This window comes from Phalacrocorax carbo, chromosome 20 (genome assembly GCF_963921805.1).
Source record: "Phalacrocorax carbo chromosome 20, bPhaCar2.1, whole genome shotgun sequence".
Taxonomy (NCBI): Eukaryota; Metazoa; Chordata; class Aves; order Suliformes; family Phalacrocoracidae; genus Phalacrocorax; species Phalacrocorax carbo.
The window spans coordinates 549,515-562,849 of NC_087532.1; the positions used below are offsets into that span (position 1 = coordinate 549,515).

General features: G+C 51.0%; 1 protein-coding gene across 5 annotated transcripts in view; it reads right to left on the reverse strand.

The window, feature by feature from the left end:
* The window catches only part of CAMTA1 (calmodulin binding transcription activator 1), a 321,453-nt gene that overhangs the window by 238,716 nt on the left and 69,402 nt on the right, over positions 1-13,335 (reverse strand). For 3 of the 5 annotated variants that reach the window (XM_064470372.1, XM_064470373.1, XM_064470370.1), the window contains exon 1: positions 3,666-3,751. Coding sequence is in view for 1 of the 5 variants with exons in the window: in XM_064470376.1 (XP_064326446.1) it covers positions 3,666-3,733 (68 nt within the window). In the remaining 4 variants the exon portion in view is untranslated. Of the gene's footprint in view, positions 1-3,665; positions 3,753-13,335 lie in introns of those variants that run through there. The other 2 variants (XM_064470376.1, XM_064470371.1) reach the window with 2 other exon arrangements.

Below are 13,335 nucleotides of genomic sequence, written 5' to 3' on the forward strand. Positions count from 1 at the left end.
TAATTCTTCTGCTTTTCGCTACCTTGGCAGGTCCCTAGGACTTGAGCTGGGTCCAGCTTCCCCGAAGACTCGGCTCACCGTGGGGATTACGAGGCATCGCCCCTCCGCAGCCCGCGCCCGCCCCGGAGCGAAGGAAGAGCTCTGACGGGTGGGACGAGCCCTTCCCACTCCCACCCAGACCTGCAAACGCAGCTCAGCCGCTGTTTGCTGCTGCTGCTGAGCCGGGGCCCGACAACTCTGATTTATTAGGTTGGGATTTATCGGTGGGAAACGCCGCCCAGCCTGCTGTCCCTGCCCATTACACCAAAAGCGACGCTTGTTTTCCTGAAGCCAGGAAAGGGGGATGAAAATGCTAAAAATAACCAGTAGGTAGCAGAAGTAAAACTGAATTACCCCAAATGCATACTGACGGTGTATGTAAATCGCTATTGATTTGTAGGAGCAGGCTGCCGCCCAACCTTTTTTAGTTGCAGAAATATTAATCACTGCCAAGTCTTGCTGCCTAAAAACAGCATTTGGGCTCTTCCCGGGCTGAAAAACCTGCATCTGGGAATTTCCCCAGCCGCTCCGCGCATTAGTACAAGGGAGGGCTTCGCACGGCGTCAGCTTCCCGAAGCGTCTCCCAAGAAGCATTTATCTTTTGGGCTTTGCGAGGAAGGAAACAAGAGCTTGGACTCGCCGCACGCCCCCCAAAAAACCTCCAGTATTGCTGCGCGTGCAGCAGAAATGTAAACGCAACGCAGCAAGGGGCACAAACAGACCCGAACCGCACTGCCGGCTGCTAAATTAACCTTGCAGCTTCTGGGCAGGGCCAAGTCTTTTCGGCTGCCTCAGCCTCACCCGTGAAACATGGCTGAAGCTACACTGGATCGCTCGAGCCTGATTTTAAAATACTCTAAAACTGATAATTACAGAAAGCACTTGGAAACAGATAAGCAAAGTATCTTCATCTAGCAGAGCGCTTCTGGACTACGAAAGTCTGCTCTGTCTTTGAAATTCCAACATAAATAACAATTAAGTTCTACTTGATATAGAAATGTCAAGTAATTTTTTTTTGTCATCATGATTTGCATTTAAACTTGGAAGTGTCGGAGACTTCAGCCTTGCTGCCTTAAGAGGGAGCTTCCCCAGTTCATCCTGCTGACTGGAATCCCCGCTGCGGATTATCTGGCACGTTATCAAGTCACCAAGCACCATTTCAAGGAACCATCAAGGTCGATGCCTCGTGAGGTGTACTTGTTAATTTATGTTGATAAACTGGAGTGCTCAAAAGACTGTTGTAATAATATTCCAGTGCATTTATATCAGCATATGTTATCAGTTAGAGTCAGTCAACATGAAGTTTCATAAAAAAAGCAATTTTAGACACCTTTAAATGCTTTCTCATAGCTCCCCTGATGCCACCGCAGTGGCATCACAAGAGGGCTCCTGCTCCACCCGCAACCAGAGCAATACCCGCCTGGTACTGCGACGTAAACATGGGGACTTCATGAGGAAGAGATGAAGACACTCAGAAATGGCAGGTGTGTCCCGAAACAAACTCCTCCTCTTTTGCCACCTCCTGCATTAGCTCCGGACCGGCCGCCTGGTCGGTCACGCCACGCGGAGCCAGCTCGGCGGCAGCTTCGCGGGCAGCTTTGCCGGATCGCAACGGAACCCATCGCCGGGATCCACCAAGGGCCAACAGCCCCGAGCACCGCCAGCTCCCTGCAGCGATCCACCTAGCAGTGGAGCCTCAAATCACCCTACACATCATCTCATTAAGAAACTCCAAGTTCAGTGGTGCCGTTCATTTTTATTAATTTTCTGAGATGAAATTAGCAGCACCCACAGCGGCAAACGAAGAACGGGGCGTGTTCCAGTTCAGCGCTGGATCGATGTTGTTAATTCTGTAACACCAAGAGCCCTGAGTGTATGAACTCAGCGTTTAACCCTTCCAATTATTTTTTATATTAAAAAAAAAAAAAACCAAAAGAAAACTAACCTAACGATTTAAGGAGGTCCTTGAACAGCCGTCACAACTTTCCTTCTCCTGGGACATTCTTTCAAGTGGAAACACACAGGAGGAAGGTGTTGTAATATTAATCAGAAAATTATTTTCATGCATTGCCTTCGGCAAAGCAAACTCTTAAAATCGTAAGACACTGCTACAAAAAATGTTTACGATCTCGTATCTTTAATAATGCCATGTATACCCAGGCTACTTAATATGTTTTCTGACCACTGAATAGGCTTATCTGGCAAAGGTTCAGTGAGAAATTATTTCGCATTAATCCTGAAACTTGGATTACCAGGTCAGAAACAAGCCTTCTCTAATATTATCAAATTACCTGCTGTGCTGCGGCCACGAAGGGGAGTGAAACAAAGCATTTATGCACTCAGCAAGGTGAGAGCCTCCGCTGCCATCGGGGGGAAAGGTCCACCTAAGGGCCCTTCAGCCACCGCAGCAGCCTTGGGTCCGGGAGGACCATCTGAGGAAGCAATCGGGTTTCAGGTGCCTCCCTTTCCAGGTGTCAGACACATATTTTAATACGACAAGCAAATGCATTAATTAAAGATGCCACAAAAAAACCACGAAAGAGGCTGGGGGGGAACCCCAAACTGAAATTACATAGCTCTTTTTTTTCCCTTGTATTTCACAGAAAGCAGGTCCTCCTGTGCCCCGACTGCTGCTGCACTGCCCTCCTCCACATCGTCCTCTCCTCGGCCGGGAGCTGTGAAACACCCGGCATTAATCCGCACCGTTCGTTAGGTTCAACACCGGTCCTTGCGCCTCGCTATAATTTCTGCCCCTGCTAATCACAGCGGGAGGCAGCGCCAAACCCAGCAGCAGGCTGCTCTGGGCGCCTCTGGCGCTGGGCCTCTGCAGCGGACGGCGATGGGGTGCAGGAGGCTAAAAATAGGCTTTTCTCCCACCGTGGTCCGAGCAGGCTCCCTCCAGTAACCCTGCCCTGTTCCACAGGAAAGGGGTGGGTTGGGAAGAAGGAAAAAGTGAAAAAACCCTGCAACATTAGACAGCGAGAGTTGTTTCTTGTGTTAGTGAGAAGTAAGGAAACTTTGTGAGCCTGAACGCTGCCGAAACGGCAGGAAAACATCCACAGCTCAAACTTCACGTATCAGTTCCCAGGGGAGTGGGGGAGTTAAACATTTATGGCAGCGCAAAGAAGACATGACATTTACTGAATAATAAACTGCAAACATGTCTGTTAATGCATCTTTTTGGGATCTCCTCGCCATCAAACACTTAACCCCAGCAAGAAAAACACCAAAATGCAAACAATCCCTGCAACTGCATGTTAAGCAGGCAGAGCACAGGGGAGGGCTTTGCTCTTTTTTATTTATTTAAAGTTGGAGGCTGTAGGGAGCGCTGTCAGGATAAATAGCCCGCAACCTCGCTCAAAGCCTTTCAGATCCATTCATCTGAGGGGATACAATTAAATCCTGAACAATCGGGTTAAAACTTTAACCTGTCAAGATTGCAGCTGTTCCATTTTTAATCAATCCGATTTCATTCAATAAAATGCTCATTAAGCCAATTAATGAGAGTTTGGTGTCACAAGCCATCAAGCATGACTGGGACTTTTCACTCGGTGGCCAATGCATTGATTAGCGAGTCAAGTCGTCAGCGAGAATGAGTCAATGTGCTGAAGCGTGAGCAACGTTACCTTGTTTTAGGGGAAGTTGTTAGCCATTCTTCATGCTTTTCAAACGTTATTAAATAAGCTGCAATTTCCTGAAAGAGAAACGCAGAAAAAAAATAAAGTTATTTGCATGGCCGTGTTAGAGACTGCAAAGTTTTATAACAGAGACAAGGAGCCGCCAGCCCCGGGTTAGGTCTGAGCTTAAATCAGGTTTTGCCTGAAACAGCGCGCCCGGTCAGCGTTTTTATTCACGCCACCAAAGCCAGGCTTAAATAACTTAACAAAGAGATGCAGATGAGGGAAGGCATTAACATTTTCCAGCACCAGACAATTTGCTGGTGACTTTGGTGACCGCAGCATCGCCGGGAGCCTGGTGTTACGTCAGGAGGCAAAGGGGAGGGCAGCGACAACACGGACACGGGAAGCTAAATTAAATATTTATAAATAGAACAGCATCACTGCAGAGAGAATTACTGAATTATTAATCGTTGCCATAAAAAGCCAGCGGGTGACATCAACATAAGTCATCACTCCCACTTGCAGGAATGATACGGGCGATTACTTTCAGATCAGAACCGATTTGTTTGCAGGAAATTATCGGTGCCGGCGAGATAATTCACGACAGTGCTTGTGCATATGCCTGCCGAACGTGGGACGGCCGCCCATCAATTTCCTTGGTAGGCACCTGGAGCGGCTGCGGGGCAGCCACACTGCGGACACGCTGAGCATCGTCGCGACACCTAGAGATGGCCAAGGGCACGGGGCTGCAGTCCACAGGCTGCTGCAAAGGAGCTTCTCCCCACCCCAGAAAATATGCTCAGAAATATGTAGTTTTCTGATGGTTCTCTTTCAAAAATTGCCTCCCAGCCGGGTCCAGATTCTCCCTCCCAGAGAGACTTGCAAGAGCAAAGTTACGCAGAAAGGTCAGTGAAGCCGCCTGGAATGTCCAGTTGCCTCAGATTAGACCCCAAAACCACATGTGGTTTAATCTCCAGAGCTACTGCAACAGAAGTGTCTACAGGCTGCGCCACCATGACGCTCATGCACACACAAGAAATGGGTCTTTCAATCAGGAGGTGATTTTTTTCTTTTGCTTTTTTTTTTTTTAAAGATAGTTCTATATAAGGGTTGTAGCTGTATAGTACCAAAGCTAAAAAAAATCCACAATGCTCTCCAACCAGCTGGCCCAAGCATCTGCTAGAGCCACAAAATGCAATTATATTACTCCCAAACGAGACGTAAAAATATCTTGTTTCCAATACTCTTGGTTTTAAGACTCACACTTAATGTCCTCCGGGTATTGCAGCAGTGCCAGATCTCCGTGTTATGTACTTTATTAGAGTTGTGTGAATGTCATATTAATGACTCCTAACCAACATGTTTACACTGCAAATAAATTCTCCCAGAATCCACTGCCGCACCCCTCGTTTCCCAAGCCTGGCTCTGCATTTCTAAACGATTACCGTAGCAGCAGATGATGGGAGCAGCACCACTTCGACGTGATCCAGGAGGAGCAGCAGTGAAACGAAGCTCCAGCAATGCCTCTTTTTAATTTCTGGCTAATTGACCTGTAAAATTCAGTCTCAGGGTAACCCGGTGCAGCCCTCCACGGAGACGCCGGCCACTGGCCCAGCACCTACGCTCGTGACCTTCCCAGAGAGCACGCCAAGCCTTGCACTTTGACGGGAGCTGCGGCTGAATCAGATGCAAGTGCTAAAATTTGAACACTGCACAGCCAAAAAGGTCTGGCCCCAGGAGTCCATTGGGCTCCAACGCGGCATCGCCCACCGCTGCCCGCAAGAGCCGCCGATGCAGCACTAACTGACAGCGGCTTTGACACAGGGTGAAAGTCATGGGAGCCAACCACTGATTTATGCACACATTTTATGTATAAATATATATATAAAAGACGCACAAAATACTCTGCAACTAAAATTCTTCAGAAAATATGAAACAAGAGCTCTGCTTTTTCTTAAAGCCAGTACAGTATTTGCACCAAATGTGCTGTGCTCTGCAGAATTTTATTGCCAAGCCATCCCACGTTATGTCCTCGACTCGCTGCGTTACAAATTGGCGTCATCTCACACCTTACAGTGAGACAAGCTTTGGAGATACCGAGGAAGAGGCACCAGCGGATGGCGAAGAGGGAGCGCTCTATACATCCTCTCTAACACCCAAGGCCCCCGGACGCTCGTGGTCTGCATGAGCAGGCACTTACAGAAACAAATCCCTTTGACGCAGAGGCGGATCTGGCTGATTTACCCTCAAAATCCTGCAAAAATAGGCAGGTTTGGGGGGTTTCCACACTAGCATGGGATTTTGCCTATTCCTACTAAAAATCAACCTGCCATAAGGAGAATAAAGCGATTTTTAACTTTCGTGGCTGAATAAACATATTGCTATCGCACAGGAAAACAAAATATTTCAGGTAAACGAATGTCAGTCTTACCCAAAGCTTTTTTTTTATTCCTTTACTTTATTCCTTCCAGCCAGCCTATACTTTGCACACTTGAAATCTTCATCCCAAAACTGTCACTGCCGGGAGGAGCTGCGGCAATGAGACGCTCCTGTCTGGAGGCAGAACATTTGTTTCCACGCCGCCGGCCTGGGCCGGCTCAGCACATCTGGGCAGACCAAAGGACAAGCCGCAGATCGACGCCGCGGGCACGCGGGCGACCCACCAAAACACACGCACGTGTTACGAGATGTCCCGGGAGCTCCTGCCCCTGCTGCGGAGGTACGGAAACCCACAGCTCCAACCAGACTCCAAGCTAGATCCTCAGACGACTCAAAAGGTGTAATTCAATTCTTCTAACAGGATAAAAGAAGGATCCGCATCAACTAGGATAGGAGTTCCCCCAGGCTTTCTGCTTAATGATATATTACAGCCTGATTTCCCTCCTCCGGAGGAAACACCTTGGATAACAAGGAAAATCTAGCTCACGGCAGCGCTGTAAATTAACACGTACAGCAGAGAGACAGCGAATCCTACACGCTGCCTTCCGTGCCCCGAATACTCAGAATTACAAGGACTGGCAGGCAAATAAAACCCCAAAACACCCCCAAAAACCTCCTGCATCATCTGCTCGCCCTGCCCGTGCCTGCCTGCAACCCCTTTGCCCAGAGCAGCGCATCCTTCACCGGGACGTCTCGGCATCTCCAGCGAGGGGGGGCTGGCGCGCTCAGCGTCACGAGTGTCGCGCTGCCGGCTCCTCGATCCGGTTCGCGTGGCCGTGGGCGCGGGGGGAGCCGCAACCGGGCACGCAGCGTCCGAACGGGGTTTGGCATCAGGAGAGCTCCTGCCGCAGCAGCCGAACGCCACCCCGGCCACACAACCCCACGCCGCGCAGGGGAGAAGCGAGCAGAAACGCCTATTTACGGTTTGACGCCTGTATGCCAAGCCCTGTCACTACACAAGCACCGAGGCTCCAGGAGAACGATCTCTCGTCCGTCACCTCAAACTGGAGCAGGACTGCGGGAAGCAGATGACTCGGTGGTGCTCAGGGATGCTCGCGGTGAACGCTCGCGCACACACACACAAAGCCAAGCGAAAAGGAGAGTTTCCAGTGAAAGGCACATCCTGGGCACTGGGATGAACACCGAACTGGTGCTGCACAGCGAGATGCTGGTTTTCTAAGGGAAACGGGTAGGAGAGCTGCGTGCGCCAGGCACAAGAAGCAAAGGAGCTCAGCAGCGAGATGCCTCAGGTCAGCGCCCGCATCCTGGAGGGAGAAAGCCTGTCCCAGGGGTGGGATGCACAGGACCAGGGTAGAGAGGATGCGCTGCGGGGGGCTTCCCTGCCGTCAGCAGCAACCCTCCCTTTAAATCCCACTCTTTGAATGTTCTGCTTTCTGTAACTGTATGACTTTGTGGCCATCAGCCAGGAAAGCCCCAGCAAACTGAAGAATCCAGGGTTGGCAGCAAACAGATGGGTACCGCGCAGGCAGCGGTGGATGCTCCAAGGTCAGAGACGCAAGCGAAAGGAGACGCTTTTCGTGGAAGAGACGACGCAGGCACAAATCCGCAGCCAGGCAGCCAGCTCCTCCAAGCACAGCCCAAATCAAGCTAAGGGCAAACCCAAGCAGCTCAAGTCATAAAAAAAAAAAAAAAAGCTATTTATTTTCACCACCTGTGAGATGCAAAATTCAAGGATGAGGTTTCTGAGAAGTCTTGAAGCTGCTGGCAGCACAGGAACCGCAGCTGGGACCTGTTAGCGCTCCAAAAACCCAGGGTCAAACCTGCCCCGAGCAGCCCAGGTCTAGAATTTTCCTCCCAAACACCATATCTCACACAGCTTCTCGCAATAGATTAACTCCTGCAGAGTTTTTGCTATATGCAGATTGGAAAAATAAATCTGGAAGGCCCAGAAGAAAGCGGTCAGACTAACGCTGATGTTTTACCAACAGTTTGCAAGAGATGCTTTTTTTAAAGCATGTGCCTGTCTGTGCTTTGGGGCACAGGCAGGGCTGCCACCGCAGAGCCCGTGCTCATCAGCTGCTCGGGGCATGCACTCCTTTGTCACACCGACACCGTTTTTCCTTTTGAAAAAAGGAGAAGAAATAGATTTATCGCTAGAAGACACAAAGTCATTAAATAATTAAAAACAAAACTATAGGCACAATAAAAGCCTTCTGATAACCACCCCACACACACATTTTAATGTGCATTAATTCCCCTAATGATTCACTCTGTGTGCCTTACAGGGTCAAATCAATGTCTTCACCAAAAAATTCAATTACATCCCATTCATCGTATCTTTGGAGCGAGGCTATTGTTTGCTTTTGTCTCCTATCAAACCCTTTTTCCATTGCTTCTTGCCCGAGATTACAAACAAAAGGCAGCGTGGCACCAGCAAGGTCAGACGAGACAGAGCCAGGCTTTGAAACCCAGCTCTCTGTCCTCAGCTTTGCTGTTTAATTATAAAACGAGCAAAGGAAATAAAAGGAGACGCACGCTCGCCGTGAACGCCCAACTCATCGCTGCTGGCGAGCGCCCCCGAGGCACCGGTCAGGGTCAGCGGCACTGGGGGGACCCCAACGCCACCCAAGGGCTTCTCTGTGGGTGAGGGTACCGCACGTCAAGCCCAGCAGCCCCTCGGCCGGGATGCGCCCCCCGGCCCCGCATCCCTTCTAAGCCTGGCTTTGGAAACAACGTCCGCCAGTAAACAGCGAGCGCTGCTGAGAAAGGCTGAAATACTGAAAGTTGCAGATCCAGATCTGTTTCTGACCGTGCCTGCCGATTTCACGGCAATGCTCAGAGCGCGGCTTTACCCACCTAAGCAAGCGCCTGCAGGACTGAGCCCTACGCTCACAGCTTGCAGAACAGCGGCGAGGAAAACGGGCTTAACTGGATCAGCTAACGGAAGCACCCCATAAAGCAATTAGATAATCCAACATTAAAATCACACGAGTTATGTTTTATCCTAAACTTGGTCATATAGTCCTGTGGTTTAATTTATACACAATGCTCGGGCTGAAAGCATTTTATATACAGGAATGTTGATTTTCATTTTGCCTTCCCCCGTTTGTTACGACTATTAGTTCGAATGCGACGAGCCATCAGCTGTAGAGCCAAGTTAACTGCGGGCCACCGCGTCTCTAGACGGCGGCCACGGAGCCTTTCCCATCGCTCTTCCTCCAGCTTCGCCCCCACGGCCCCGCGCTGGAGCCGCACTGTTAAGCCTCGTGCGAACCGAGCAGAGGAGCGAGCTGCAGGCGTTACCAGCCCAGGGTGCTGCGCGGGGCCCAGACCGAGGAGAGCCAGCACCACGCTTCCCACCCAGCGCTACGTGACTGCGGCTTCTCGGCCGCTTCAATATTTAACGACAGCACATAACCACCCAGAGCTGCAGCAGAGCGGGCGACCTGATCTCACCTCCCCTGTCCCAGCAGCCGCGGAGAGGGCGAGCTGCGGCGCTGCAGCCCGGCCGCCTGGGACAAGGAGCGGCCGGGAGCACTCGCTGCAGAGCGGTCCTCGTTGCGTGCTGCACGGCAGCTTCTGTAGACCGCGCTCCTCTTTACGGACAGGAACTGAAGAGGACGTCGTCACTGAGCAGGGAATGGACCGATGGGCAGGGATCCAACACGCCGGCGGTGTCAGAGAGGCCGCCAGCCATCACACACACACTGTGAGGGCTCTGTTCTGCTCGGAGCTGAAGGACTTGCAGTGGAACACACGCATTGTTTGGAAGAAAAAGTTATCAAAAGCTCTGAAATTTGCAGCCGCTACTCGTGCCTGGCAGAAGGGCGTCCCTGGGTCTGAACGAAGCCCAGGGGAGAGGCAGGGAACGACTACTGCACGGGAGGCATGCTGCCGGGCGGAGCATCCCGCCCCACAGCGAAGGCGTGGGGGGGACAGGCGGCGTCCTGCCAGCGCCGCGGGAGCGCCCCGAGCAGCGCCGCGCGCTCCGGGGTGAGCTAACGCTCGCCGCGGCTCGGCTTCACGTGCTACTGGAGACAGGAGCCGGGCTGCAGGCGCGGAGGCATCGCTGACAGAGCCGGCAGGCGACAGCCCCGTACGGCTTCTGACCCAAAGCCCCGCGTGCAGGAGCTCCTCAGCACGAGCTAATCGGGACTGTTGTCCCAGGGACGGTACCAAGGGCTGCCTGGAGCCATGGATTCGAGCAGTAGCTCTCTCCCAGCTCGACCCTCCTCCAGGTCATCTCTGCATCATTGCGAGGGTATCAGCAGCTCCCACCCGATCTCCCAGATGAGAACGGGAAACTGGAACCCAAACAGGGTTACCCGTGCCAGGTAGCTTAGGACACCTATCTTGCCTCCAAGCAAGAAATCATTAGGTTGGTTTTGCTGGTGGTTTTTTTTGTTGTTTGTTTGGGTTTTTTTGTTTGTTGGGTTTTGGTTTTGTTTAAAAAAAAAGGTCTGAATTTCAAGTTATTACTTTGTATCCGTTATATGCATACAAATTAGTAAGACCAACATATATACATGTTTTAAGAGAAAGCAAGAGAGTTTGTACATATGCCTAGATTTATACCACAGAGCTAATAAAGTTGTGATCTCTTAAGCAAGCACATTTATTCTCTTAGGAAATCTCCATGTCCTCGCTGATATAAAGACAAATTCCAGCCCATCGCTTCCTTATTGTCCTTCTACTCTGAAATGAAAATACAAATTCATGTTGCTTATGTAGCATCTCCTCAGCTGGGATCAAGACGTTTTCATTTTCTAGCTGTCCCCGCTCCCAAAGCCATTAATATTCTGAATATCACAAGTACAAACCGATCTGAAAGCCCACGGAGCAAGTTCTCACTACCTTCTTGAAAATCACTGGAAGAAAAAATTGCAATGCCATTTCATTCGTCCAGTTTGTTTGGCCTAAAATAGCACCGCAGCGTCAAAAGGGACGTCGCTGGGTGAGCTGGGGGGAAATCAGAAGCAAGAGAAAAGCAAACAAAGCTTTTGAGTAACCAGCAGAGAAACACAAGCCAGGCTGCCGCCGGGTTGACAGATACCTGTCAACAACAAACAACTTTTAAACCAAAATGTTTTCTTTCCTTTTGCAGATAGTGCTTTCTTTTTTTTTTTCCCTAAAGACTTTCTAAAAGCAGAAGCGTTGGTCCGCACGCTCTGAAGCCAAGAGGGGAAAAACCCCAAGTATTAGTAGGGTTTTACTGACGACCTGCACTAGCAACACCAGCTGAGGCCGGCGGGACAGAGGTTTCCTAGTGCTGCATTTTGCCAAGACGAGCCCGAGTACGCTGTCAGGCTGGACTCGGGTGGCTTTGGTTTTCCAAAGCGTGCCATGGATTTTCTCCAATCGCCCGCCCAGCCTCACAGCAGCCGCCGCACTTTGGCAGGACTCGCTCTAGTTGTCCCCCAAAACGCAGGGGGGAGAAGGGGGGCGGCGCGGCGTTGCCTCGTTTGGTGCCTGAAAACAAGCTCTCCAGTTACCACATCGCCTCTTCCACCATGATGGAATTAAAGACGAAAATAAATTAAAACTTCATTTTAAATGTATTTTTTTAATTCAGTAAGGGTACACCAACTAACGTTTTAGCTAATTAGATGGAAGCCGGGTTTTATTATCAATATCTGCAGCTAACTAATTGAGTCATTTACAGTCACCGCTGCGCCGAGGGGCTCCCTGCCCGGGGAGGGGGAGGCGGTACGGGGGGGGGGCTGCCGTGCACAAAACCTCCGCTACGCCTCTGTCCCCGCGTGGAAAACCAGCATCAGCACCCTCGGGGGCAGAGATCCACTTTGCAACGAGGTCCCTGCCTCGTCGGGACTCAGACTTCGCCTCCTCAGAGCCGATGCAAACTCCTCCTCCGCAAAGAGGAGGCGCTGCCGGGAAGCGCAGACCCCTGCATCCCTGAGGGTGCTCCCTCGGAGCATCCTCCGTCCCTGGGGATGCCCTTCTCCATCGGGCGCCTGATGGCACGAGCACGAGGGTGCTCTGCTTTGCCCTGTGCTCCACCACCACAGCTCCCCCGGCAAACGGCTGTTTTCTAAATGCCCATTTTCTGGCAGGCAGAAAAACCACAAGTCGCCAGGACGTGGCAGCTTCCTGAGCTGTCACCGCTGGGGGTCCCAGCTGGTCGCCCGGGGAAGAAAAGGCTTTTCTTTATTCCTGGAGCAATAAGCCAAACCCCACTCCGGAAGGGTCTTAAAGGAGATTTATTTTGCAGAAGCCGTTTTAGAGCCTCTGCGTAGGAGAGAGTGATAAATATTGTGGCTTTCCCCAGCCTCTGCTGCTGCTACTTGTCCCCCGCCGGGAAGCGGCAAAGCAATAGGAGAGAGGGAGGGAGGAAGCGTAAAGAGGGGAACAAAAGATTTGTTACCAAAACCTGGGACCGGCGAACAGGACCCAGTGACGCTCACCCACGAGGATGCGGGGATGGAGGGGCAGAGCTTGCTCCTATTAATGCAGCGCATGCTCGCACACAGCAGAGGCTATTTATTGAGGTTATTTACACCTGCCAAAATATCATTAAATAGCTTAAGCCAGACTGCTTGGTCTATTACCCTCGTGGATGAAAAAAACCACAATTTTGGGGGCCTGAAGCGTTTCTTGCTTTCCCTTGCTTCGCCAGAGGGTAGAAGATGACCTGCAGCCTGCTGGCTGCTGCCAGCAACTTCACCCAGCCTCGCCCGGCAGAAAACACCTCTGCAGAGCTTAAATCTTGAACAAGAGGCGCGATGGCAGCCCTGGGACCTCTAATTGGCACCGCAGGAGGATAAAGCCACGGAGTGGAAAGCGCATTTGGTCGGGGAGATGTACGGCTTGTTTCTCCGCGCCGCGCACGGCGACAGGCGGCTGGATTGCAGGCGGTGGGATGTTTTCATTAATAACAGCGTCTCGCTAACCATCTGCTAAAGGTCCACACTATTAATTTAACAGAAAAAATGGAATAGATTACTCTTACAGTTTTCAATTAAAGTACATGATGTCTTCAAACTGCAACCTTAATTAGACATTATAGGATGACATTTAGGAATCCTGAGCTCCGATAGCTGATCAAGTCATCTGACTGTGAAGGCGTTTCGCAGTGATGCCCGGCAGCACGCACCCAGGGCGCTGCCGAAAGGGGAGCCCCTCAAGTTTTAACACTTGAGCAGCTTGGCTTAACTCCTGAAGTTAAAGGACTAAAAGAGCGAAACCAACGTCAGCCTCGGCTCAACAGAAGAACCAGCTTCAAACAGGCTCGGACATACTCCCAGAGAGAACCTATGGA